Raw genomic sequence first — 27,625 nt, 5'->3', positions numbered from 1 at the left:
TAATGGGTCTGTAATTTGAGGTTATAGAGTTATAGATGCACAATCTATCTTTGGAGGCTTCTATGATGTCTTACCTTGGACCTGGATAGGGACTTGTATAATGTGGATTGTCTTACCTTGGACCTGGATAGGGACTTGTATAATGTGGATTGTCTTACCTTGGACCTGGATAGGGACTTGTATAACGTGGATTGTCTTACCTTGGACCTGGATAGGGACTTGTATAATGTGGATTGTCTTACCTTGGACCTGGATAGGGACTTGTATAATGTGGATTGTCTTACCTTGGACCTGGATAGGGACTTGTATAATGTGGATTGTCTTACCTTGGACCTGGATAGGGACTTGTATAATGTGGATTGTCTTACCTTGGACCTGGATAGGGACTTGTATAATGTGGATTGTCTTACCTTGGACCTGTTTAGGGGGAGGGCAGGTATTTTTTGGATTGTCTCACCATGGACCTGAATCAGGGGCTTGTAAAATGTCTTCTTTCTCTCCTTGGACCTGAATAGGGTGTTTGTATAATGTGGATTGTCTTACCATGGACCTGTAGAGGGGGGCTTGTAAAATGTCCTCTTTTCTCTTTTTGGGCCTCAATCGGGGGTTTGTATTATGTGGACTGTCTTACCTTGGACCTGTTTAGGGGGTTTGTATAATGTGGACAGTCTTACCTCGGACCTGTATAGGGGGGTTTGTATAATGTGGACAGTCTTACCTCAGACCTGTATAGGGGGTTGGTATAATGTGGACAGTCTTACCTCTGACCTGTAAAGGGGGTTGGTATAATGTGGACTGTCTTACCTCAGACCTGTATAGGGGGTTGGTATAATGTGGACTGTCTTACCTCTGACCTGTATAGGGGGTTGGTATAATGTGGACGGTTTCACCTCAGACCTGTATAGGGCACTTGTATAATGTGGACTGTCTTACCTTGGACCTGTATAGGGGGTTTATATAATGTGGACAGTCTTACCTCAGGCCTGTTTAGGGGGTTTGTATAATGTGGACAGTCTTACCTCTGACCTGTATAGGGGGTTGGTATAATGTGGACTGTCTTACCTCAGACCTGTATAGGGGACTTGTATAATGTGGACTGTCTTACCTTGGACCTGTACAGGGGGTTGGTATAATGTGGACAGTCTTACCTCAGACCTGTATGGGGTGTTGGTATAATGTGGACGGTTTCACCTCAGACCTGTATAGGGGACTTGTATAATGTGGACAGTCTCATCTCAGACCTGTATGGGGGTTTGTATAATGTGGACTGTCTTACCTCTGACCTGTATAGGGGGTTGGTATAATGTGGAGTGTCTTACCTCTGACCTGTATAGGGGGTTGGTATAATGTGGAGTGTCTTACCTCTGACCTGTATAGGGGGTTGGTATAATGTGGAGTGTCTTACCTCTGACCTGTAAAGGGGGTTGGTATAATGTGGACGGTTTCACCTCTGACCTGTATAGGGGGTTGGTATAATGTGGACAGTCTTACCTCTGACCTGTATAGGGGGTTGGTATAATGTGGACTGTTTCACCTCTGACCTGTATAGGGGGGTTGGTATAATGTGGACTGTCTTACCTCTGACCTGTATAGGGGGTTGGTATAATGTGGACTGTCTTACCTCTGACCTGTATAGGGGGTTGGTATAATGTGGACTGTCTTACCTCTGACCTGTATAGGGGGTTGGCATAATGTGGACAGTCTTACCTCTGACCTGTATAGGGGGTTGGTATAATGTGGACTGTCTTACCTCTGACCTGTATAGGGGGTTGGTATAATGTGGACGGTTTCACCTCAGACCTGTATAGGGCACTTGTATAATGTGGACTGTCTTACCTTGGACCTGTATAGGGGGTTTATATAATGTGGACAGTCTTACCTCAGGCCTGTTTAGGGGGTTTGTATAATGTGGACAGTCTTACCTCTGACCTGTAAAGGGGGTTGGTATAATGTGGACTGTCTTACCTCAGACCTGTATAGGGGGTTGGTATAATGTGGAGTGTCTTACCTCTGACCTGTATAGGGGGTTGGTATAATGTGGACTGTCTTACCTCTGACCTGTATAGGGGGTTGGCATAATGTGGACAGTCTTACCTCTGACCTGTATAGGGGGTTGGTATAATGTGGACTGTCTTACCTCTGACCTGTATAGGGGGTTGGTATAATGTGGACGGTTTCACCTCAGACCTGTATAGGGCACTTGTATAATGTGGACTGTCTTACCTTGGACCTGTATAGGGGGTTTATATAATGTGGACAGTCTTACCTCAGGCCTGTTTAGGGGGTTTGTATAATGTGGACAGTCTTACCTCTGACCTGTATAGGGGGTTGGTATAATGTGGACTGTCTTACCTCAGACCTGTATAGGGGACTTGTATAATGTGGACTGTCTTACCTTGGACCTGTACAGGGGGTTGGTATAATGTGGACAGTCTTACCTCAGACCTGTATGGGGTGTTGGTATAATGTGGACGGTTTCACCTCAGACCTGTATAGGGGACTTGTATAATGTGGACAGTCTCATCTCAGACCTGTATGGGGGTTTGTATAATGTGGACTGTCTTACCTCTGACCTGTATAGGGGGTTGGTATAATGTGGAGTGTCTTACCTCTGACCTGTATAGGGGGTTGGTATAATGTGGAGTGTCTTACCTCTGACCTGTATAGGGGGTTGGTATAATGTGGAGTGTCTTACCTCTGACCTGTAAAGGGGGTTGGTATAATGTGGACGGTTTCACCTCTGACCTGTATAGGGGGTTGGTATAATGTGGACAGTCTTACCTCTGACCTGTATAGGGGGTTGGTATAATGTGGACTGTTTCACCTCTGACCTGTATAGGGGGGTTGGTATAATGTGGACTGTCTTACCTCTGACCTGTATAGGGGGTTGGTATAATGTGGACTGTCTTACCTCTGACCTGTATAGGGGGTTGGTATAATGTGGACTGTCTTACCTCTGACCTGTATAGGGGGTTGGCATAATGTGGACAGTCTTACCTCTGACCTGTATAGGGGGTTGGTATAATGTGGACTGTCTTACCTCTGACCTGTATAGGGGGTTGGTATAATGTGGACGGTTTCACCTCAGACCTGTATAGGGCACTTGTATAATGTGGACTGTCTTACCTTGGACCTGTATAGGGGGTTTATATAATGTGGACAGTCTTACCTCAGGCCTGTTTAGGGGGTTTGTATAATGTGGACAGTCTTACCTCTGACCTGTATAGGGGGTTGGTATAATGTGGACTGTCTTACCTCAGACCTGTATAGGGGACTTGTATAATGTGGACTGTCTTACCTTGGACCTGTACAGGGGGTTGGTATAATGTGGACAGTCTTACCTCAGACCTGTATGGGGTGTTGGTATAATGTGGACGGTTTCACCTCAGACCTGTATAGGGGACTTGTATAATGTGGACAGTCTCATCTCAGACCTGTATGGGGGTTTGTATAATGTGGACTGTCTTACCTCTGACCTGTATAGGGGGTTGGTATAATGTGGAGTGTCTTACCTCTGACCTGTATAGGGGGTTGGTATAATGTGGAGTGTCTTACCTCTGACCTGTATAGGGGGTTGGTATAATGTGGAGTGTCTTACCTCTGACCTGTAAAGGGGGTTGGTATAATGTGGACGGTTTCACCTCTGACCTGTATAGGGGGTTGGTATAATGTGGACAGTCTTACCTCTGACCTGTATAGGGGGTTGGTATAATGTGGACTGTTTCACCTCTGACCTGTATAGGGGGGTTGGTATAATGTGGACTGTCTTACCTCTGACCTGTATAGGGGGTTGGTATAATGTGGACTGTCTTACCTCTGACCTGTATAGGGGGTTGGTATAATGTGGACTGTCTTACCTCTGACCTGTATAGGGGGTTGGTATAATGTGGACGGTTTCACCTCTGACCTGTATAGGGGGTTGGTATAATGTGGACAGTCTTACCTCTGACCTGTATAGGGGGTTGGTATAATGTGGAGTGTCTTACCTCTGACCTGTATAGGGGGTTGGTATAATGTGGAGTGTCTTACCTCTGACCTGTATAGGGGGTTGGTATAATGTGGAGTGTCTTACCTCTGACCTGTATAGGGGGTTGGTATAATGTGGACTGTCTTACCTCTGACCTGTATAGGGGGTTGGTATAATGTGGAGTGTCTTACCTCTGACCTGTATAGGGGGTTGGTATAATGTGGAGTGTCTTACCTCTGACCTGTATAGGGGGTTGGTATAATGTGGACTGTCTTACCTCTGACCTGTATAGGGGGTTGGTATAATGTGGAGTGTCTTACCTCTGACCTGTATAGGGGGTTGGTATAATGTGGACGGTTTCACCTCTGACCTGTATAGGGGGTTGGTATAATGTGGACAGTCTCATCTCAGACCTGTATGGGGGTTTGTATAATGTGGACTGTCTTACCTCTGACCTGTATAGGGGGTTGGTATAATGTGGACGGTTTCACCTCAGACCTGTATAGGGGACTTGTATCATGTGGACAGTCTTACCCCTGACCTGTATAGGGGGTTGGTATAATGTGGAGTGTCTTACCTCTGACCTGTATAGGGGGTTGGTATAATGTGGACTGTCTTACCTCTGACCTTTAAAGGGGGTTGGTATAATGTGGACAGTCTCATCTCAGACCTGTATGGGGGTTTGTATAATGTGGACAGTCTTACCTCTGACCTGTATAGGGGGTTGGTATAATGTGGACGGTTTCGCCTCAGACCTGTATAGGGGACTTGTATCATGTGGACTGTCTTACCCCTGACCTGTATAGGGGGTTGGTATAATGTGGAGTGTCTTACCTCTGACCTGTATAGGGGGTTGGCATAATGTGGACTGTCTTACCTCTGACCTGTATAGGGGGTTGGTATAATGTGGACTGTTTCACCTCAGACCTGTATAGGGGACTTGTATAATGTGGAGTGTCTTACCTCTGACCTGTAAAGGGGGCTTGTATAATAAAGAATATCCATGGCACTGCTGTTCAATATATTTCTCATTCCCCTCATCTTGTGTGGTGTAATTGACTCAACTGTGTCTGAAGTACGAATAAAAATATCCATTACTTTTCACACCAGTTCCTATTAAATAATATACATCGCCAACAAATTCAACCACTAAAGCATTCTCAAAGACTTACATTATTACCCTGGTAAGATTATCCACATATATATTGGACAAATACGAAATTACTTTTTCAAGAGTATGTCATTAAGATTGAAGCCTGTTTGTTATTCTCAGATGCTCAATTATACATCTGCAACATACTCCTATCATATCGCAGGCTATTTATTAGTTACATGTACCTAATAAACAGACTTTAGGTATGTAACATTAATTATAAGTTAATTTATCATGTTTAAGTATGATAATGCAGATGTACATAAGTTCTTCTGTTCTGAGTTTAATGTTACCTCCATCCAACTTGAGCGAAGATCTCCATTCCACTGGGAGAAACTCCGACCTCTTGTTATGTTGATCAAAATCAGGGAAGTATTTTTGCTTTAGGTGAACCACTCTCTCCCTCAAACTGGTGATAATGATAATGATAGTGAAAGAGAACATTTTGAAAAATATCAAGGAAAATAATATAGCTGCAAGCAGCGATGTCGGGCTCCCGCTGGTTATAATTGTAGCAGCGGATCCTGTTCTATTCATAGATGTACTTTTGTAAAATTGCACTTTGGTTATACAGAGTACTAAAAACCATTGAAACTGAGTTCTTAATTTAACTAATTTATTACCATTAAGGCATTTTCTCCTGTTGTTACATAAAAGCATTCGGATATGCGGAAGGATATGTGCTATACTGTGTACGAGTATAAGATGATCTGGATTATCAATAGGATATTTCACCGGTCCGTTTTGACCAAGAAAAAAATTCCCATTTTGGCTCAGGGTATGTTCAGGATGGAAGATACCAGCATGCAGGGGTGTTGGTGACTTGTTATTGTAATTGGCAGGACATGGATCTTGACATTTGACACGTGCTAAGGGATGAGATGGCTTGGGACATTATCTAACAGTAACAACACATGTCGGTCACCTCTTGTCATCTCCTTATTGAAGCAATTCAACCAATCAGCAAAGAAAACCCCAAGTCTTCCAAGCTTTTGTTATCAAAGTTTCAAAGAAAATTAGCTGTAAACGCAATAGAGATCATAACACTTAAGTAAGTAAACAAAGGGACTGGTTTCTAAACGATAATGATATTGGTAAATAATACTTCCTTAAGTTGGCATTATATCAGGGATGTCTCAGAAACAAAATGGAATTTTCAATAATGAACATGTTCGCATTATAAAAAGGTAATTTGATAGTGTGGAAATCCGTTCTAAGAAACCACGTGGTGTTACTTTGATACCAATGATACAAGGTCATGGTCATTCATAATTGGCGCCCTATGAAGCTTCAGAAGTGTGGACCTTCTAAAACAGGTCATTTTTCCTGTTTACTTACAAGTCACTACCGGTATCAAGAAGGATATGTGCATTACTGTGTATCATTATAATATAGCCTTTATTAACTATGTGACATGTAACTTGTCCGTTTTGACTGTGAAAAACAGTCCATTTTGGCACAGGTCCAGTTTGGCATTATTAAGGGTGGTAACTCTATTCGTCCCGTTGGCAACTGGAGCCTTCATTACCCGCCACTACAACAGTATCAACATCTGTAGCCGAGTATTATACTGCTCTCCTATCTTCTATTTTACCTAGTATCAGTGCCGGCCGAAAGAATAAGTGTTTGTGCGTTTAACACAATCTACCGGGAGCTTAATTAGCGCGTCTCGCAAAACGCTACCGTGGCTCACGCTCCAATATGCACTCGACTGACCCATCCTCGGTCAAGCTAACGCGCTGTGCGGTCAATAAACATGCATTCCGCAATTCTGTGTTTCCTTAACTCTATTGACAGTGTGTATTGTGAATTCGCGCCAATGCAGATATGAGCTTCCACGTGGACCACTAACGAACAAAAAATACGATGTTGATATAGATCCATCTGAAAACAATAATGCCCTCCATACATCATGTCATACAAGGTGTCTGGTTCTGTTATGTGTTTTACACACATCTGGATTTATCGTCCATACGTGCATGTGCGCAAAACTGCGTGCTTCCCGCTGGCAGAGAGTACAACATATAGCGCGAAGAAAATCCATACAGAAACAGACTATAGAAATCGCTATCGTCGAAACATGAAGTGAACCTGTCTGTTGTAGTAAGAAAATTATGACAAGTACGTTTAAAAGATAGTACATTAATCGGAGAGTTCAGCGAGATCAAACTTTCAATCACAAACCTGCCGTAAATCCCACAGTCTGAACAGCATTTATGAAGGAGGTAACACTTCGGGCGAGATGTAGGTCATGTTTTGACTGAAGCACCCCACACGCGGCTCTCGGACGACCTCGCTATTACCGTGCACGTGGGTCACGTTCCAATATGCACCCGACCGACCGACCGACCGACCAAGCCGCATGGGACTGAGGTACGCTAACACACTGTGAGGCCAATAAACATGTATGCGCAGTTCTTTGCTTAACTGACTATGTGTATTGTGAATTCGCGCCAATTGATGCAGATATGAGCTTTGACATAACAAAACATGCGATGTTGATATTTGCTCCAAGTTTCTATACAGAACCGTTGAACGTACGAGCGCAAACGTAAATGTATTTCTATAGTCCGTTTCTGCTTGCGTTGTCCATCAGCTGTTTTAACACTGTATCTCATTGACCCTGATAACTGATTTCTGTAGTCCACAGCCGAAAACTATACACAAAGCTCACGTACTACAGACTGTAGTTTGTTATATAAATAAACCTATACCGACAATAGTGTAGCGTATAGCGCCAAGAGAACGGAATCGTATGCACGAGTATTGCTGTCGATTGAAGTGCAGTGAACGGGACTTATTTGTCATTCTATGGCTGCTTCTTTCAGTGTCTTTTACTTTAAAAAAATGTTTGAAGCGTTCGTAAAGCACCCATGTCACCCCCACTAAATGACATTTCCAGAACATGTGAAATAAGAGTTTGATGTATGTAGGATTTGTGATTTGTGACTGCACTTCAATATCGAATTGCACATGTAAATACCAAAGATTGCCTAGTCTGCCAGTTGTTGAATGATCTGGTTAGGAGAAAGATGTTGAAAGATGTTGTTATACATAAATTATGCATCATTTCTCTCCCCGTCGTCTTATTTCCTATGTCGCTACAATTGGTCGTGGTAGCAGACATCCCCACTCAATATACATATACCAAATCTGGTCGAAATCGGACAAGTAGTTTCGGAGTTACGGGTATTTAGAGTTCAGCTACGGGTATTTAGAGTTGTGCTATTTGGCAAGTTTATGGACCTGGGCCAAAGAGTGCCATTTTCAAAAAGCTGTAGCTCCGTTGTCCATGGAGCTACAGACAAACGGTTTGGTGTTCTGGAATCGCCAGGAAAAGGGCTATCAGGGAAATATATCACATTTGACATAAATACATGTTTTCATTGAATTTGTTAGTATGGTACTTGGAGCCAAAGTCTGGAGAGTTTGGAAGCTTTTGAGCTGGTAGTTTGAGCTGAGCAGATTTTGGGAGTCAAGTACTGAGAAATCTGCTAAAAAACAGTGCAAAAACACTTAATCCGATCTGGAGGCCAAACGAAGCAATTTCGCTACATTGGATGTGTAGAGATTTTGTTTGGCATCTGATTCCGGATCTGTTCAGGAATTTTGGAAGTCTTTGGAGCTTTCGTGGCGGAGTTATGAGCTGTTGAAATTGCGATTTTTAAAGTTGTTTTGAGTTATCTGCCCTTAGTCTTTGAGTCTAGAGTCTTGAGATTTTTGTGGTATCTGCTTCAGGATCTAAGGTATCTTTGTGGAAATTTTGAAGACATTCTGAGCAGTAGTTTTGGAGTTAGGATTGGAACAAAAAACGCCGGAATAATAATAATAATAAAGAATAATAATAATAATAAATCGAACAATTACAATAGGGCTCTTGCCTTGTAGGCAGGGAGCCCTAATAAGAAATCGTTATTTTTGCGATTTTGGCACTTTTGACCCCGGGATCGGGTAGCTGGACTAAAACCATTTAAAAAAATTCAAGGTCACCAAGGTCACGGGGTCAAGGTCATTTAGGTGGTCCGTAAAACGAAAATGTACTTTTTTTGGCGAGCTCTCACGCGGCCGTTATTGCATGTATGGTGGAAGTGATTAGTAATTATGCATTACCCCGACCAGTTCTAGCATATGTATAGGTGAATTTTGATGATATGCATGTCCGCCGTCTGTCCGCGCGTCTGTCCACCAAAACTCTGTTTTGTCATTTTCTCACGAACTATCTAACTTACAAAGCTGAAACTTTGCAGACATCTTCCTATGGTCTGTATATAATAGTTCTGTGAATATCAATGCATTCCGTTGTCAAATTTGGTTTCCATGGCAACCTGACGACAAAAAACTTAAATCCAAGATGGCGGCCAAACGGCTGGAAATATCCATTTTTAGGCCTGGATCGAAAATGATCGCTATCTTATGACGGTGTCACATGCAAAATATGGAGGTTATTGGAGCAATTTTGGCGGAGATATATGCTGTTTTGTGCCGTTTTTATCACTTTTGGCATTTTCACGGTCTTTAATCCAATATGGACGCCAAATGATGCAACTTTTGACAAACAGCTAAGAACAGGAAATGTTCAGCGTCTGATGCTGGTGCATTGTGGTCATTTGTAGCACTTTCTATCAAGAACTTTAGCAGCTACGTAGTTTGCAAAGTAAAAATATGAGAGGCTAGCAAAATCCAATATGGCCGCCACATCACGTGACTTTTGACATAAGAGCAAGAAGAGATCTTGTTCAGCAACCAAAGCAAGACTCAACAGAAGTTGTTTAAATGCCTTACCTGATAAGTTTCCAATGCCAGAGCTAGCTAAAGATGTCCTCTCAAAAGTTTAAAAATAACTTTGAGCCGGAAGTCGGAGTCAATATGGCGGCCATTGAAGACATATCTGAGGATTTTTTCTTTGAATTTGTTAGTATGGTACTTGGAGCCAAAGTCTGGAGAGTTTGGAAGCTTTTGAGCTGGTAGTTTGAGCTGAGCAGATTTTGGGAGTCAAGTACTGAGAAATCTGCTAAAAAACAGTGCAAAAACACTTAATCCGATCTGGAGGCCAAACGAAGCAATTTCGCTACATTGGATGTGTAGAGATTTTGTTTGGCATCTGATTCCGGATCTGTTCAGGAATTTTGGAAGTCTTTGGAGCTTTCGTGGCGGAGTTATGAGCTGTTGAAATTGCGATTTTTAAAGTTGTTTTGAGTTATCTGCCCTTAGTCTTTGAGTCTAGAGTCTTGAGATTTTTGTGGTATCTGCTTCAGGATCTAAGGTATCTTTGTGGAAATTTTGAAGACATTCTGAGCAGTAGTTTTGGAGTTAGGATTGGAACAAAAAACGCCGGAATAATAATAATAATAAAGAATAATAATAATAATAAATCGAACAATTACAATAGGGCTCTTGCCTTGTAGGCAGGGAGCCCTAATAAGAAATCGTTATTTTTGCGATTTTGGCACTTTTGACCCCGGGATCGGGTAGCTGGACTAAAACCATTTAAAAAAATTCAAGGTCACCAAGGTCACGGGGTCAAGGTCATTTAGGTGGTCCGTAAAACGAAAATGTACTTTTTTTGGCGAGCTCTCACGCGGCCGTTATTGCATGTATGGTGGAAGTGATTAGTAATTATGCATTACCCCGACCAGTTCTAGCATATGTATAGGTGAATTTTGATGATATGCATGTCCGCCGTCTGTCCGCGCGTCTGTCCACCAAAACTCTGTTTTGTCATTTTCTCACGAACTATCTAACTTACAAAGCTGAAACTTTGCAGACATCTTCCTATGGTCTGTATATAATAGTTCTGTGAATATCAATGCATTCCGTTGTCAAATTTGGTTTCCATGGCAACCTGACGACAAAAAACTTAAATCCAAGATGGCGGCCAAACGGCTGGAAATATCCATTTTTAGGCCTGGATCGAAAATGATCGCTATCTTATGACGGTGTCACATGCAAAATATGGAGGTTATTGGAGCAATTTTGGCGGAGATATATGCTGTTTTGTGCCGTTTTTATCACTTTTGGCATTTTCACGGTCTTTAATCCAATATGGACGCCAAATGATGCAACTTTTGACAAACAGCTAAGAACAGGAAATGTTCAGCGTCTGATGCTGGTGCATTGTGGTCATTTGTAGCACTTTCTATCAAGAACTTTAGCAGCTACGTAGTTTGCAAAGTAAAAATATGAGAGGCTAGCAAAATCCAATATGGCCGCCACATCACGTGACTTTTGACATAAGAGCAAGAAGAGATCTTGTTCAGCAACCAAAGCAAGACTCAACAGAAGTTGTTTAAATGCCTTACCTGATAAGTTTCCAATGCCAGAGCTAGCTAAAGATGTCCTCTCAAAAGTTTAAAAATAACTTTGAGCCGGAAGTCGGAGTCAATATGGCGGCCATTGAAGACATATCTGAGGATTTTTTCTTTGAATTTGTTAGTATGGTACTTGGAGCCAAAGTCTGGAGAGTTTGGAAGCTTTTGAGCTGGTAGTTTGAGCTGAGCAGATTTTGGGAGTCAAGTACTGAGAAATCTGCTAAAAAACAGTGCAAAAACACTTAATCCGATCTGGAGGCCAAACGAAGCAATTTCGCTACATTGGATGTGTAGAGATTTTGTTTGGCATCTGATTCCGGATCTGTTCAGGAATTTTGGAAGTCTTTGGAGCTTTCGTGGCGGAGTTATGAGCTGTTGAAATTGCGATTTTTAAAGTTGTTTTGAGTTATCTGCCCTTAGTCTTTGAGTCTAGAGTCTTGAGATTTTTGTGGTATCTGCTTCAGGATCTAAGGTATCTTTGTGGAAATTTTGAAGACATTCTGAGCAGTAGTTTTGGAGTTAGGATTGGAACAAAAAACGCCGGAATAATAATAATAATAAAGAATAAATATAGCTGCAAGCAGCGATGTCGGGCTCCCGCTTGGTAAGAATTGTGGAAGCGGATCCTGTTCTATTCATAGATGTACTTTTGTAAAATTGCACTTTGGTTATACAGAGTACTAAAAACCATTGAAACTGAGTTCTTAATCAAACTAATTGATTACCATTAAGGCATTTTCTCCTGTTGTTATATAAAAGCATTCGGATATGCGGAAGGATATGTGCTATACTGTGTACGAGTATAAGCTGATCTGGATTATCAATAGGAAATTTCACTGGTCCGTTTTGACCAAGAAATAAATTCCCATTTTGGCTCTGGGTATGTTCAGGATGGAAGATACCAGCATGCAGAGGTGTTGGTGACTTGTTATTGTAATTGGCAGGACATGGATCTTGACATTTGACACGTGCTAAGGGATGAGATGGCTTGGGACATTATCTAACAGTAACAACACATGTCGGTCACCTCTTGTCATCTTCTTATTGAAGCAATTCAACCAATCAGCAAAGAAAACCCCAAGTCTTTCAAGCTTTTGTGATCAAAGTTTCAAAGAAAATTAGCTGTAAACGCAATAGAGATCATAACACTTAAGTAAGTAAACAAAGGGACTGGTTTCTAAACGATAATGATATTGGTAAATAATACTTCCTTAAGTTGGCTATATATCAGGGATGTCTCAGAAACAAAATGGAATTTTCAATAATGAACAGGTTCGCATTATAAAAAGGTAATTTGATAGTGTGGAAATCAGTTCTAAGAAACCACGTGGTGTTACTTTGATACCAATGATTCAAGGTCATGGTCATTCATAATTGGCGCCCTATGAAGCTTCAGAAGTGTGGACCTTCTAAAACAGGTCATTTTTCCTGTTTACTTACAAGTCACTACCGGTATCAAGAAGGATATGTGCATTACTGTGTATCATTATAATATAGCCTTTATTAACTATGTGACATGTAACTTGTCCGTTTTGACTGTGAAAAACAGTCCATTTTGGCACAGGTCCAGTTTGGCATTATTAAGGGTGGTAACTCTATTCGTCCCGTTGGCAACTGGAGCCTTCATTACCCGCCACTACAACAGTATCAACATCTGTAGCCGAGTATTATACTGCTCTCCTATCTTCTATTTTACCTAGTATCAGTGCCAGCCGAAAGAATAAGTGTTTGTGCGTTTAACACAATCTACCGGGAGCTTAATTAGCGCGTCTCGCAAAACGCTACCGTGGCTCACGCTCCAATATGCACTCGACTGACCCATCCTCGGTCAAGCTAACGCGCTGTGCGGTCAATAAACATGCATTCCGCAATTCTGTGTTTCCTTAACTCTATTGACAGTGTGTATTGTGAATTCGCGCCAATGCAGATATGAGCTTCCACGTCGACCACTAACGAACAAAAAATACGATGTTGATATAGATCCATCTGAAAACATTAATGCCCTCCATACATCATGTCATACAAGGTGTCTGGTTCTGTTATGTGTTTTACACACATCTGGATTTATCGTCCATACGTGCATGTGCGCAAAACTGCGTGCTTCCCGCTGGCAGAGAGTACAACATATAGCGCGAAGAAAATCCATACAGAAACAGACTATAGAAATCGCTATCGTCGAAACATGAAGTGAACCTTTCTGTTGTAGTAAGAAAATTATGACAAGTACGTTTAAAAGATAGTACATTAATCGGAGAGTTCAGCGAGATCAAACTTTCAATCACAAACCTACCGTAAATCCCACAGTCTGAACAGCATTTATGAAGGAGGTAACACTTCGGGCGAGATGTAGGTCATGTTTTGACTGAAGCACCCCACACGCGGCTCTCGGACGACCCCGCTATTACCGTGCACGTGGGTCACGTTCCAATATGCAACCGACCGACCGACCGACCGACCAAGCCGCATGGGACTGAGGTACGCTAACACACTGTGAGGCCAATAAACATGTATGCGCAGTTCTTTGCTTAACTGACTATGTGTATTGTGAATTCGCGCCAATTGATGCAGATATGAGCTTTGACATAACAAAACATGCGATGTTGATATTTACTCCAAGTTTCTATACAGAACCATTGAACGTACGAGCGCAAACGTAAATGTATTTCTATAGTCCGTTTCTGCTTGCGTTGTCCATCAGCTGTTTTAACACTGTATCTCATTGACCCTGATAACTGATTTCTGTGGTCCATAGCCTAAAACTATACACAAAGCTCACGTACTACAGACTGTAGTTTGTTATATAAATAAACCTATACCGACAATAGTGTAGCGTATAGCGCCAAGAGAACGGAATCGTATGCACGAGTATTGCTGGCGATTGAAGTGCAGTGAACGGGACTTATTTGTCATTCTATGGCTGCTTCTTTCAGTGTCTTTTACTTTAAAAAATGTTTGAAGCGTTCGTAAAGCACCCATGTCATCCCCACTAAATGACATTTCCAGAACATGTGAAATAAGAGTTTGATGTATGTAGGATTTGTGATTTGTGACTGCATTTCAATATCGAATTGCACATGTAAATACTAAAGATTGCCTAGTCTTCCAGTTATAGAATGATCTGGTTAGGAGCAAGATGTTGAAAGATGTTGTTATACATAAATTATGCATAATTTCTCTCTCCGTTGTTTTAATTCCTAAGTCACTACAATTGGTCGTGGTAGCAGACATCCCCACTCAATATACATATACAAAATCTGGTCGAAATCGGACGAGTAGTTTCGGAGTTACGGGTATTTAGAGTTCAGCTATTTGGCAAGTTTAGAGTTCTTCTATATGGCAAGTTTAAAGTTGATGGACCTGGGCCAAAGAGTGCCGTTTTCAAAAGGCTGTAGCTCCGTTGTCCATTGAGCTACAGATAAACGGTTTGGTGTTCTGGAATCGTCAGGACAAGGGCTATCAGGTCAACATATCACATACATATATTTTCTTTGAAGTTGTTAGTATGGTACTTGGAGCCAAAGTGTGGAGAGTTTGGAAGCTTTTGAGCTGGTAGTTTGAGCTGAGGAGATTTGGGGAGTCAAGTACTGAGAAATCTGCTAAAAAACAGTGCCAAAACACTTAATCCAATATGGAGGCCAAACGAAGCAATTTGGCTACATTGGATGTGTAGAGATTTTGTTTGGCTTCTGATTCTGGATCTGTTCAGGAATTTTGGAAGTCTTTGGAGCTTTCGTGGCGGAGTTATGAGCTGTTGAAATTGGGATTTTTAGAGTTGTTTTGAGTTATCTGCCCTTAGTCTTGGAGTCTAGAGTCTTGAGATTTTTGTGGTATCTGCTTCAGGACCTGAGCTATCTTTGTGGAAATTTTGAAGAGATTCTGAGCAGTAGTTTTGGAGGTAGGATTGGAACAAAAATCGGCGGAATAATAATAAATAATAATAATAATAATAATAATAATAATAAATCGAACAATTACAATAGGGCTCTTGCCTTGTAGGCAGGAGCCCTAATAAGAAATCGTTATTTTTGCGATTTTGGCACTTTTGACCCCGGGATCGGGTAGCTGGAATAAAACCATTAAAAAAAATTCAAGGTCAGGGTCACGGGGTCAAGGTCATTTAGGTGGTCCGTAAAACGAAAATGTACTTTTTTTGGCGAGCTCTCACGCGACTGTTATTGCATGTATTGTGGAAGTGGTTGGTAATTATGCATTACCCCGACCAGTTCTAGCATATGTATAGGTAAATTTTGATGATATGCATGTCCGCCGTCCGTCCGCGCGTCTGTCCACCAAAACTCTGTTTTGTCATTTTCTCACGAACTATCTAAGTTACAGAGCTGAAACTTTGCAGACATCTTCCCATGATCTGTATCTAATAGTGCTGTGAATATCAATGCATTCCGTTGTCAAGTTTGGTTTCCATGGCAACCTGACGAAGAAAACCTTAAATCCAAGATGGCGGCCAAACGGCTGGAAATAGCCATTTTTAGGCCTGGATCGAAAATGATCGGTATCTCATGACGGTGTCACATGCAAAATAGGGTAGCTATTGGAGCAATTTTGGCGGAGATATATGCTGTTTTGTGCCGTTTTTATCACTTTTGGCATTTTCACGGTCTTTAATCCAATATGGACTCCAAATGACGCAACTATTGACATACAGCTAAGAACATGAAATGTTCAGCGTCTGATGCTGGTGCATTCTGGTAATTTGTAGCACTTTCTATCAAGAACTTTAGCAACTACGTAGTTTGCAAAGTAAAAATATGAGAGGCTAGCAAAATCCAATATGGCCGCCACATCACGTGACTTTTGACATAAGAGCAAGAAGAGATCTTGTTCAGCAACCAAAGCAAGACTCAACAGAAGTTGTTCAAGTGCCTTACCTCATAAGTTCCTAATGCCAGAGCTTCGTAAAGATGTCCTCTCAAAGGTTTGAAAATGACTTTGAGCCGGAAGTTGCAGTCAATATGGCGGCCATTGAAGACATATCTGACGATTTTTTCTTCGAAGTTGTTAGTATGGTACTTGGAGCCAAAGTGTGGAGAGTTTGGAAGCTTTTGAGCTGGTAGTTTGAGCTGAGGAGATTTGGGGAGTCAAGTACTGAGAAATCTGCTAAAAAACAGTGCCAAAACACTTAATCCAATATGGAGGCCAAACGAAGCAATTTGGCTACATTGGATGTGTAGAGATTTTGTTTGGCTTCTGATTCTGGATCTGTTCAGGAATTTTGGAAGTCTTTGGAGCTTTCGTGGCGGAGTTATGAGCTGTTGAAATTGGGATTTTTAGAGTTGTTTTGAGTTATCTGCCCTTAGTCTTGGAGTCTAGAGTCTTGAGATTTTTGTGGTATCTGCTTCAGGACCTGAGCTATCTTTGTGGAAATTTTGAAGAGATTCTGAGCAGTAGTTTTGGAGGTAGGATTGGAACAAAAATCGGCGGAATAATAATAAATAATAATAATAATAATAATAATAATAATAATAAATCGAACAATTACAATAGGGCTCTTGCCTTGTAGGCAGGAGCCCTAATAAGAAATCGTTATTTTTGCGATTTTGGCACTTTTGACCCCGGGATCGGGTAGCTGGAATAAAACCATTAAAAAAAATTCAAGGTCAGGGTCACGGGGTCAAGGTCATTTAGGTGGTCCGTAAAACGAAAATGTACTTTTTTTGGCGAGCTCTCACGCGACTGTTATTGCATGTATTGTGGAAGTGGTTGGTAATTATGCATTACCCCGACCAGTTCTAGCATATGTATAGGTAAATTTTGATGATATGCATGTCCGCCGTCCGTCCGCGCGTCTGTCCACCAAAACTCTGTTTTGTCATTTTCTCACGAACTATCTAAGTTACAGAGCTGAAACTTTGCAGACATCTTCCCATGATCTGTATCTAATAGTGCTGTGAATATCAATGCATTCCGTTGTCAAGTTTGGTTTCCATGGCAACCTGACGAAGAAAACCTTAAATCCAAGATGGCGGCCAAACGGCTGGAAATAGCCATTTTTAGGCCTGGATCGAAAATGATCGGTATCTCATGACGGTGTCACATGCAAAATAGGGTAGCTATTGGAGCAATTTTGGCGGAGATATATGCTGTTTTGTGCCGTTTTTATCACTTTTGGCATTTTCACGGTCTTTAATCCAATATGGACTCCAAATGACGCAACTATTGACATACAGCTAAGAACATGAAATGTTCAGCGTCTGATGCTGGTGCATTCTGGTAATTTGTAGCACTTTCTATCAAGAACTTTAGCAACTACGTAGTTTGCAAAGTAAAAATATGAGAGGCTAGCAAAATCCAATATGGCCGCCACATCACGTGACTTTTGACATAAGAGCAAGAAGAGATCTTGTTCAGCAACCAAAGCAAGACTCAACAGAAGTTGTTCAAGTGCCTTACCTCATAAGTTCCTAATGCCAGAGCTTCGTAAAGATGTCCTCTCAAAGGTTTGAAAATGACTTTGAGCCGGAAGTTGCAGTCAATATGGCGGCCATTGAAGACATATCTGACGATTTTTTCTTCGAAGTTGTTAGTATGGTACTTGGAGCCAAAGTGTGGAGAGTTTGGAAGCTTTTGAGCTGGTAGTTTGAGCTGAGGAGATTTGGGGAGTCAAGTACTGAGAAATCTGCTAAAAAACAGTGCCAAAACACTTAATCCAATATGGAGGCCAAACGAAGCAATTTGGCTACATTGGATGTGTAGAGATTTTGTTTGGCTTCTGATTCTGGATCTGTTCAGGAATTTTGGAAGTCTTTGGAGCTTTCGTGGCGGAGTTATGAGCTGTTGAAATTGGGATTTTTAGAGTTGTTTTGAGTTATCTGCCCTTAGTCTTGGAGTCTAGAGTCTTGAGATTTTTGTGGTATCTGCTTCAGGACCTGAGCTATCTTTGTGGAAATTTTGAAGAGATTCTGAGCAGTAGTTTTGGAGGTAGGATTGGAACAAAAATCGGCGGAATAATAATAAATAATAATAATAATAATAATAATAATAATAATAAATCGAACAATTACAATAGGGCTCTTGCCTTGTAGGCAGGAGCCCTAATAATAATAATAAATCGAACAATTACAATAGGGCTCTTGCCTTGTAGGCAGGGAGCCCTAATAAGAAATCGTTATTTTTGCGATTTTGGCACTTTTGACCCCGGGATCGGGTAGCTGGACTAAAACCATTTAAAAAAATTCAAGGTCACCAAGGTCACGGGGTCAAGGTCATTTAGGTGGTCCGTAAAACGAAAATGTACTTTTTTTGGCGAGCTCTCACGCGGCCGTTATTGCATGTATGGTGGAAGTGATTAGTAATTATGCATTACCCCGACCAGTTCTAGCATATGTATAGGTGAATTTTGATGATATGCATGTCCGCCGTCTGTCCGCGCGTCTGTCCACCAAAACTCTGTTTTGTCATTTTCTCACGAACTATCTAACTTACAAAGCTGAAACTTTGCAGACATCTTCCTATGGTCTGTATATAATAGTTCTGTGAATATCAATGCATTCCGTTGTCAAATTTGGTTTCCATGGCAACCTGACGACAAAAAACTTAAATCCAAGATGGCGGCCAAACGGCTGGAAATATCCATTTTTAGGCCTGGATCGAAAATGATCGCTATCTTATGACGGTGTCACATGCAAAATATGGAGGTTATTGGAGCAATTTTGGCGGAGATATATGCTGTTTTGTGCCGTTTTTATCACTTTTGGCATTTTCACGGTCTTTAATCCAATATGGACGCCAAATGATGCAACTTTTGACAAACAGCTAAGAACAGGAAATGTTCAGCGTCTGATGCTGGTGCATTGTGGTCATTTGTAGCACTTTCTATCAAGAACTTTAGCAGCTACGTAGTTTGCAAAGTAAAAATATGAGAGGCTAGCAAAATCCAATATGGCCGCCACATCACGTGACTTTTGACATAAGAGCAAGAAGAGATCTTGTTCAGCAACCAAAGCAAGACTCAACAGAAGTTGTTTAAATGCCTTACCTGATAAGTTTCCAATGCCAGAGCTAGCTAAAGATGTCCTCTCAAAAGTTTAAAAATAACTTTGAGCCGGAAGTCGGAGTCAATATGGCGGCCATTGAAGACATATCTGAGGATTTTTTCTTTGAATTTGTTAGTATGGTACTTGGAGCCAAAGTCTGGAGAGTTTGGAAGCTTTTGAGCTGGTAGTTTGAGCTGAGCAGATTTTGGGAGTCAAGTACTGAGAAATCTGCTAAAAAACAGTGCAAAAACACTTAATCCGATCTGGAGGCCAAACGAAGCAATTTCGCTACATTGGATGTGTAGAGATTTTGTTTGGCATCTGATTCCGGATCTGTTCAGGAATTTTGGAAGTCTTTGGAGCTTTCGTGGCGGAGTTATGAGCTGTTGAAATTGCGATTTTTAAAGTTGTTTTGAGTTATCTGCCCTTAGTCTTTGAGTCTAGAGTCTTGAGATTTTTGTGGTATCTGCTTCAGGATCTAAGGTATCTTTGTGGAAATTTTGAAGACATTCTGAGCAGTAGTTTTGGAGTTAGGATTGGAACAAAAAACGCCGGAATAATAATAATAATAAAGAATAATAATAATAAATATAGCTGCAAGCAGCGATGTCGGGCTCCCGCTGGTTAGGAATTGTGGAAGCGGATCCTGTTCTATTCATAGATGTACTTTTGTAAAATTGCACTTTGGTTATACAGAGTACTAAAAACCATTGAAACTGAGTTCTTAATAAAACTAATTGATTACCATTAAGGCATTTTCTCCTGTTGTTATATAAAAGCATTCGGATATGCGGAAGGATATGTGCTATACTGTGTACGAGTATAAGATGATCTGGATTATCAATAGGATATTTCACCTGTCCGTTTTGACCAAGAAAAAAATTCCCATTTTGGCCCTGTACCTGTTAAGTATGGAAGATACCAGCATGCAGAGGTGTTGGTGACTTGTTATTGTAATATTCAGGAAATGGATCTTGTAATTTGACTCGTGCTCAGGGATGAGATGGCTTGGGACATTATCTAACAGTAACAACACATGTCGGTCACCTCTTGTCATGTCATTGTTGAAGCAATTCAACCAATCAGCTAAGAAAACCCCAAGCCTTCCAAGCGTTTGTGATCAAAGTTTAAAAGAAGATTAGCTGTAAACACAATGGAGATCAATGCACTTAAGTAGGTTGAGAACGGGACTGGTTTCTAATCCATAATGATATTGGTAAATAATACTCCTTAAAGTCGGCATTATATCTGGGATCTTCCAGAAAAAAAAATGGAATTATCAATAATGAACAGGTTCAGATCATAAAGGGGTAGTTTGATAGTGCGGAAATCCGTTCCAAGGAAAAACAAGGCATTTTATATAAAAAAACAAACAACATGTTGTACAACGATTCTTTTAGACAGGGAGCAACAGGATGGATCTACCGTGCAAGTACGGGAAACTGTGCACTTTCCACTGGCAGAATGTATTACAAACAGCGTGAAGAGAATCTATACAGAAACAGACTATAGAAATAGCTACCATCGAAACTGAGTGAACATATAAATGATCTGTTATTATTTGAATTTGTGGTAATACAATTATGACAAGTACGTGAAAAGATAGTAAATTAAGCGATTTTAAACTTTCAATCACAAACCTACCGTTAAACCCAGTTTGAGAGAAAATTAATTGGAGAGTTCAGCGATATTAAACTTTCAATCACAATCCTACAAACTGCGTACTTTCCACTGACAGAATGTATTACAAACAGCGTGAAGAGAATCTATACAGAAACAGACTATAGAAGTCGCTACTATTGAAACGAAGTGAACATATAAATGGTCTGTTATTACTTGAAATTGAGGTAATACAATTAAGACAAGTACCAGTAAATTAAACGGAGAGTTCAGCGATATTAAATCACAAACGTACAAAATGCGTGCTTTCTGCTAGCAGTTACTACTGAAAACAGCGTGAAGAAAATCCATAAAGAAACAGACTATAGAAAACGCTACCGTCGAAACATGAAGTGAACCTGTCTGTTGTAGTTACAAAATTATGACAAGTTCGTTTAAAAGATAGTACATTAATCGGAGAGTTCAGCGATATCAAATTTTCAATCACAAACCTACCGTAAATCCCATAGTCTGAACAGCATTTATGAAGGAGGTAACACCTCGGGCGGGATGTGGGTCATGTTTTGACTGAAGCACCCCACGCGCGGCTCTCGGACGACCCCGCTATAGCTGTTTCGCCATGCCATTACCGTGCACGTGGATCACGTTTCAATATGCACCCGACCGACCGACCCAGCCGCATGGGACTGAGGCACGCTGACACGCTGTGAGGCCAATATACATGTATGCGCAGTTCTTTGCTTGACAATGTGTATTGTGAATTCGCGGCAATCGATGCAGGTATGAGCTTAGAAATAACAAAACATGCGATGTTGATATTTACTCCAAGTTTCTATACAGAACCGTTGAACGTACGAGCGCAAACGTAAATGTATTTCTATAGTCCGTTTCTGCTTGCGTTGTCCATCAGCTGTTTTAACACTGTATCTCATTTGACCCTGATAACTGATTTCTGTGGTCAATAGCCTAAAACTATACACAAAGCTCACGTACTACAGACTGTAGTTTGTTATATAAATAAACCTATACCGACAATAATGTAGCGTACAGCGCCAAGAGAACGGAATCGTATGCACGAGTATTGCTGTCGATTGAAGTGCAGTGAACGGGACTTATTTGTCATGTTACTGCTGCTTCTTTCAGTGTCTTTTACTTTAAAAAATGTTTGAAGCGTTCGTAAAATACTCATGTCACCCCCACTAAATGACATTTTCAGAACATGTGAAATAAGAGTTTGATGTATGTAGGATTTGTGATTTGTGACTGCATTTCAATATCGAATTGCACATGTAAATACTAAAGATTGCCTAGTCTGCCAGTTATAGAATGATCTGGTTAGGAGCAAGATGTTGAAAGATGTTGTTATACATAAATTATGTATAATTTCTCTCCCCGTCGTGTTATTTCCTATGTCGCTACAATTGGTCGTGGTAGCAGACATCCCCACTCAATATACATATACCAAATCTGGTCGAAATCGGACGAGTAGTTTCGGAGTTACGGGTATTTAGAGTTCAGCTACGGGTATTTAGAGTTGTGCTATTTGGCAAGTTTATGGACCTGGGCCAAAGAGTGCCATTTTCAAAAGGGTGTAGCTCCGTTGTCCATTGAGCTACAGATAAACGGTTTGGTGTTCTGGAATCGTCAGGACAAGGGCTATCAGGTCAACATATCACATACATATATTTTCTTTGAAGTTGTTAGTATGGTACTTGGAGCCAAAGTCTGGAGAGTTTGGAAGCTTTTGAGCTGGTAGTTTGAGCTGAGGAGATTTTGGGAGTCAAGTACTGAGATATCTGGTAAAAAACAGTGCCAAAACACTTAATCCGATCTGGAGGCCAAACGGAGCAATTTCGCTACATTGGATGTGTAGAGATTTTGTTTGGCATCTGATTCCGGATCTGTTCAGGAATTTTGGAAGTCTTTGGAGCTTTCTTGGCGGAGATTTTAGCTGTTGAAATTGCGATTTTTAAAGTTGTTTTGAGTTATCTGCCCTTAGTCTTTGAGTCTAGAGTCTTGAGATTTTTGTGGATATAACTTCAGGAGCTAAGCTATCTTTGTGGAAATTTTCAAGAGATTCTGATCAGTAGTTTTGGAGTTAGGATTGGAACAAAAATCGGCGGAATAATAATAATAATAATAATAAATAATAATAAATCTAACAATTACAATAGGGCTCTTGCCAGGATGGCAGGGAGCCCTAATAAGATTTTCTTATTTTTGCGATTTTGGCACTTTTGACCACGGGATCGGGTAGCTGGACTAAAACCATTTTAAAAAATTCAAGGTCACCAAGGTCACGGGGTCAAGGTCATTTAGGTGGTCCGTTAAACGAAAATGTACTTTTGGGGGCGAGCTCTCACGCGACTGTTATTGCATGTATGGTGGAAGTGGTTGGTAATTATGCTTTACCCCGACCAGTTCTAGCATATGTATAGGTAAATTTTGATGATATGCATGTCCGCCGTCCGTCCGCGCGTCTGTCCACCAAAACTCTGTTTTGTCATTTTCTCACGAACTATCTAACTTTCAAAGCTGAAACTTTGCAGATATCTTCCCATGGTCTGTATCTAATAGTGCTGTGAATATCACTGCATTTCGTTGTCAAGTTTGGTTTCCATGGCAACCTGACGAAGAAAATCTTAAATCCAAGATGGCGGCCAAACGGCTGGAAATATCGATTTTGACGGCCCGATCGAAAATGATCGCTATCTTATGACAGTGTCACATGCAAAATAGGGTAGCTATTGGAGCAATTTTGGCGGAGATATATGCTGTTTTGTGCCGTTTTTATCACTTTTGGCATTTTCACGGTCTTTAATCCAATATGGACGCTAAATGACGCAACTTTTGACAAACAGCTAAGAACATGAAATGTTAAGCGTCTGATGCTGGTCCATTGTGGTAATTTGTAGCACTTTCTATCAAGAACTTTAGCAGCTACGTAGTTTGCAAAGTAAAAATATTAGAGGCTACCAAAATCCAATATGGCCGCCACATCACGTGACTTTTGACATAAGAGCAAGAAGAGATCTTGTTCAGCAACCAAACCAAGACTCAACAGAAGTTGTTCAAGTGCCTTACCTCATAAGTTTCCAATGCCAGAGCTAGCTAAAGATGTCCTCTCAAAAGTTTAAAAATAACTTTGAGCCGGAAGTTGGAGTCAATATGGCGGCCATTGAAGACATATCTGAGGATTTTTTCTTTGAAGTTGTTAGTATGGTACTTGGAGCCAAAGTCTGGAGAGTTTGGAAGCTTTTGAGCTGGTAGTTTGAGCTGAGGAGATTTTGGGAGTCAAGTACTGAGATATCTGGTAAAAAACAGTGCCAAAACACTTAATCCGATCTGGAGGCCAAACGGAGCAATTTCGCTACATTGGATGTGTAGAGATTTTGTTTGGCATCTGATTCCGGATCTGTTCAGGAATTTTGGAAGTCTTTGGAGCTTTCTTGGCGGAGATTTTAGCTGTTGAAATTGCGATTTTTAAAGTTGTTTTGAGTTATCTGCCCTTAGTCTTTGAGTCTAGAGTCTTGAGATTTTTGTGGATATAACTTCAGGAGCTAAGCTATCTTTGTGGAAATTTTCAAGAGATTCTGATCAGTAGTTTTGGAGTTAGGATTGGAACAAAAATCGGCGGAATAATAATAATAATAATAATAAATAATAATAAATCTAACAATTACAATAGGGCTCTTGCCAGGATGGCAGGGAGCCCTAATAAAGAATAATAATAAACTTACCAATTACAATAGGGCTCTTGCCAAGATGGCAGGGAGCCCTAATAAGATTTTCTTATTTTTGCGATTTTGGCACTTTTGACCCCGGGATCGGGTAGCTGGACTAAAACCATTTTAAAAAATTCAAGGTCACCAAGGTCACGGGGTCAAGGTCATTTAGGTGGTCCGTAAAACGAAAATGTACTTTTTTTGGCGAGCTCTCACGCGACTGTTATTGCATGTATGGTGGAAGTGGTTGGTAATTATGCATTACCCCGACCAGTTCTAGCACATGTATAGGTAAATTTTGATGATATGCATGTCCGCCGTCCGTCCGCGCGTCTGTCCACCAAAACTCTGTTTTGTCATTTTCTCACGAACTATCTAACTTACAAAGCTGAAACTTTGCAGACATCTTCCCATGGTCTGTATCTAATAGTGCTGTGAATATCACTGCATTCCGTTGTCAAGTTTGGTTTCCATGGCAACCTGACGACAAAAACCTTAAATCCAAGATGGCGGCCAAACGGCTGGAAATATCCATTTTTAGGCCTGGATCGAAAATGATCGCTATCTTATGACGGTGTCACATGCAAAAGATGGTAGCTATTGGAGCGATTTTGGCGGAGATATATGCTGTTTTGTGCCGTTTTTATCACTTTTGGCATTTTCACGGTCTTTAATCCAATATGGACGCTAAATGACGCAACTTTTGACAAACAGCTAAGAACATGAAATGTCCAGCGTCTGATGCTGGTGCATTGTGGTAATTTGTAGCACTTTCTATCAAGAACTTTAGCAGCTACGTAGTTTGCAAAGTAAAAATATGAGAAGCTAGCAAAATCCAATATGGCCGCCACATCACGTGACTTTTGACATAAGAGCAAGAAGAGATCTTGTTTAGCAACCAAAGCAACACTCAACAGAAGTTGTTCAAATGCCTTACCTGATAAGTTTCCAATGCCAGAGCTTGCTAAAGATGTCCTATAAAAAGTTTGAAAATATCTTTCAGCCGGAAGTTGGAGTCAATATGGCGGCCATTGAAGACATATCTGAGGATTTTTTCTTTGAATATGTTAGTATGGTACTTGGAGCCAAAGTGTGGAGAGTTTGGAAGCTTTTGAGCTGGTAGTTTGAGCTGAGCAGATTTTGGGAGTCAAGTACTGAGATATCTGCTAAAAAACAGTGCAAAAACACTTAATCCGATCTGGAGGCCAAACGAAGCAATTTCGCTACATTGGATGTGTAGAGAATTTGTTGGCCATCTGAATGCGCACCAGTTCAAGAATTTTGGATGTCTTTGGAGCTTTCGTGGCGGAGTTATTAGCTGTTGAAATTGCGATTTTTAAAGTTGGTTTGAGTTATCTGCCCTTAGTCTTTGAGTCTAGAGTCTTGAGATTTTTGTGGGCATAACTTCAGTAGCTAAGCTATCTTTGTGGAAATTTTGAAGAGATTCTGAGCAGTAGTTTTGGAGGTAGGATTGGAACAAAAATCGGCGGAATAATAATAATAATAATAATAATAAAGAATAATAATAAACTTACCAATTACAATAGGGCTCTTGCCAAGATGGCAGGGAGCCCTAATAAGATTTTCTTATTTTTGCGATTTTGGCACTTTTGACCCCGGGATCGGGTAGCTGGACTAAAACCATTTTAAAAAATTCAAGGTCACCAAGGTCACGGGGTCAAGGTCATTTAGGTGGTCCGTAAAACGAAAATGTACTTTTTTTGGCGAGCTCTCACGCGACTGTTATTGCATGTATGGTGGAAGTGGTTGGTAATTATGCATTACCCCGACCAGTTCTAGCACATGTATAGGTAAATTTTGATGATATGCATGTCCGCCGTCCGTCCGCGCGTCTGTCCACCAAAACTCTGTTTTGTCATTTTCTCACGAACTATCTAACTTACAAAGCTGAAACTTTGCAGACATCTTCCCATGGTCTGTATCTAATAGTGCTGTGAATATCACTGCATTCCGTTGTCAAGTTTGGTTTCCATGGCAACCTGACGACAAAAACCTTAAATCCAAGATGGCGGCCAAACGGCTGGAAATATCCATTTTTAGGCCTGGATCGAAAATGATCGCTATCTTATGACGGTGTCACATGCAAAAGATGGTAGCTATTGGAGCGATTTTGGCGGAGATATATGCTGTTTTGTGCCGTTTTTATCACTTTTGGCATTTTCACGGTCTTTAATCCAATATGGACGCTAAATGACGCAACTTTTGACAAACAGCTAAGAACATGAAATGTCCAGCGTCTGATGCTGGTGCATTGTGGTAATTTGTAGCACTTTCTATCAAGAACTTTAGCAGCTACGTAGTTTGCAAAGTAAAAATATGAGAAGCTAGCAAAATCCAATATGGCCGCCACATCACGTGACTTTTGACATAAGAGCAAGAAGAGATCTTGTTTAGCAACCAAAGCAACACTCAACAGAAGTTGTTCAAATGCCTTACCTGATAAGTTTCCAATGCCAGAGCTTGCTAAAGATGTCCTATAAAAAGTTTGAAAATATCTTTCAGCCGGAAGTTGGAGTCAATATGGCGGCCATTGAAGACATATCTGAGGATTTTTTCTTTGAATATGTTAGTATGGTACTTGGAGCCAAAGTGTGGAGAGTTTGGAAGCTTTTGAGCTGGTAGTTTGAGCTGAGCAGATTTTGGGAGTCAAGTACTGAGATATCTGCTAAAAAACAGTGCAAAAACACTTAATCCGATCTGGAGGCCAAACGAAGCAATTTCGCTACATTGGATGTGTAGAGAATTTGTTGGCCATCTGAATGCGCACCAGTTCAAGAATTTTGGATGTCTTTGGAGCTTTCGTGGCGGAGTTATTAGCTGTTGAAATTGCGATTTTTAAA

At 40.9% G+C, this 27,625-nt stretch overlaps 1 protein-coding gene across 1 annotated transcript in view; it reads right to left on the bottom strand.

Annotated features, from left to right (window-relative positions):
- The window catches only part of LOC124118361 (phospholipase DDHD1-like), a 164,086-nt gene that overhangs the window by 21,617 nt on the left and 114,844 nt on the right, over positions 1-27,625 (bottom strand). Inside the window, exons 5-6 of the mRNA XM_048402942.1 lie at positions 5,414-5,529; positions 4,931-5,037 (exon numbers count right to left, since the gene is read on the bottom strand). Coding sequence (XP_048258899.1) covers positions 4,931-5,037; positions 5,414-5,529 — 223 coding nt within the window. The remainder of the gene's footprint in view (positions 1-4,930; positions 5,038-5,413; positions 5,530-27,625) is intronic.

The sequence above is a fragment of the Haliotis rufescens genome, unplaced genomic scaffold, assembly GCF_023055435.1.
Source record: "Haliotis rufescens isolate VD_foot unplaced genomic scaffold, xgHalRufe1.0.p SCAF_3, whole genome shotgun sequence".
Taxonomy (NCBI): domain Eukaryota; kingdom Metazoa; phylum Mollusca; class Gastropoda; order Lepetellida; family Haliotidae; genus Haliotis; species Haliotis rufescens.
This window is presented reverse-complemented; position numbering and strand designations above follow the sequence as displayed.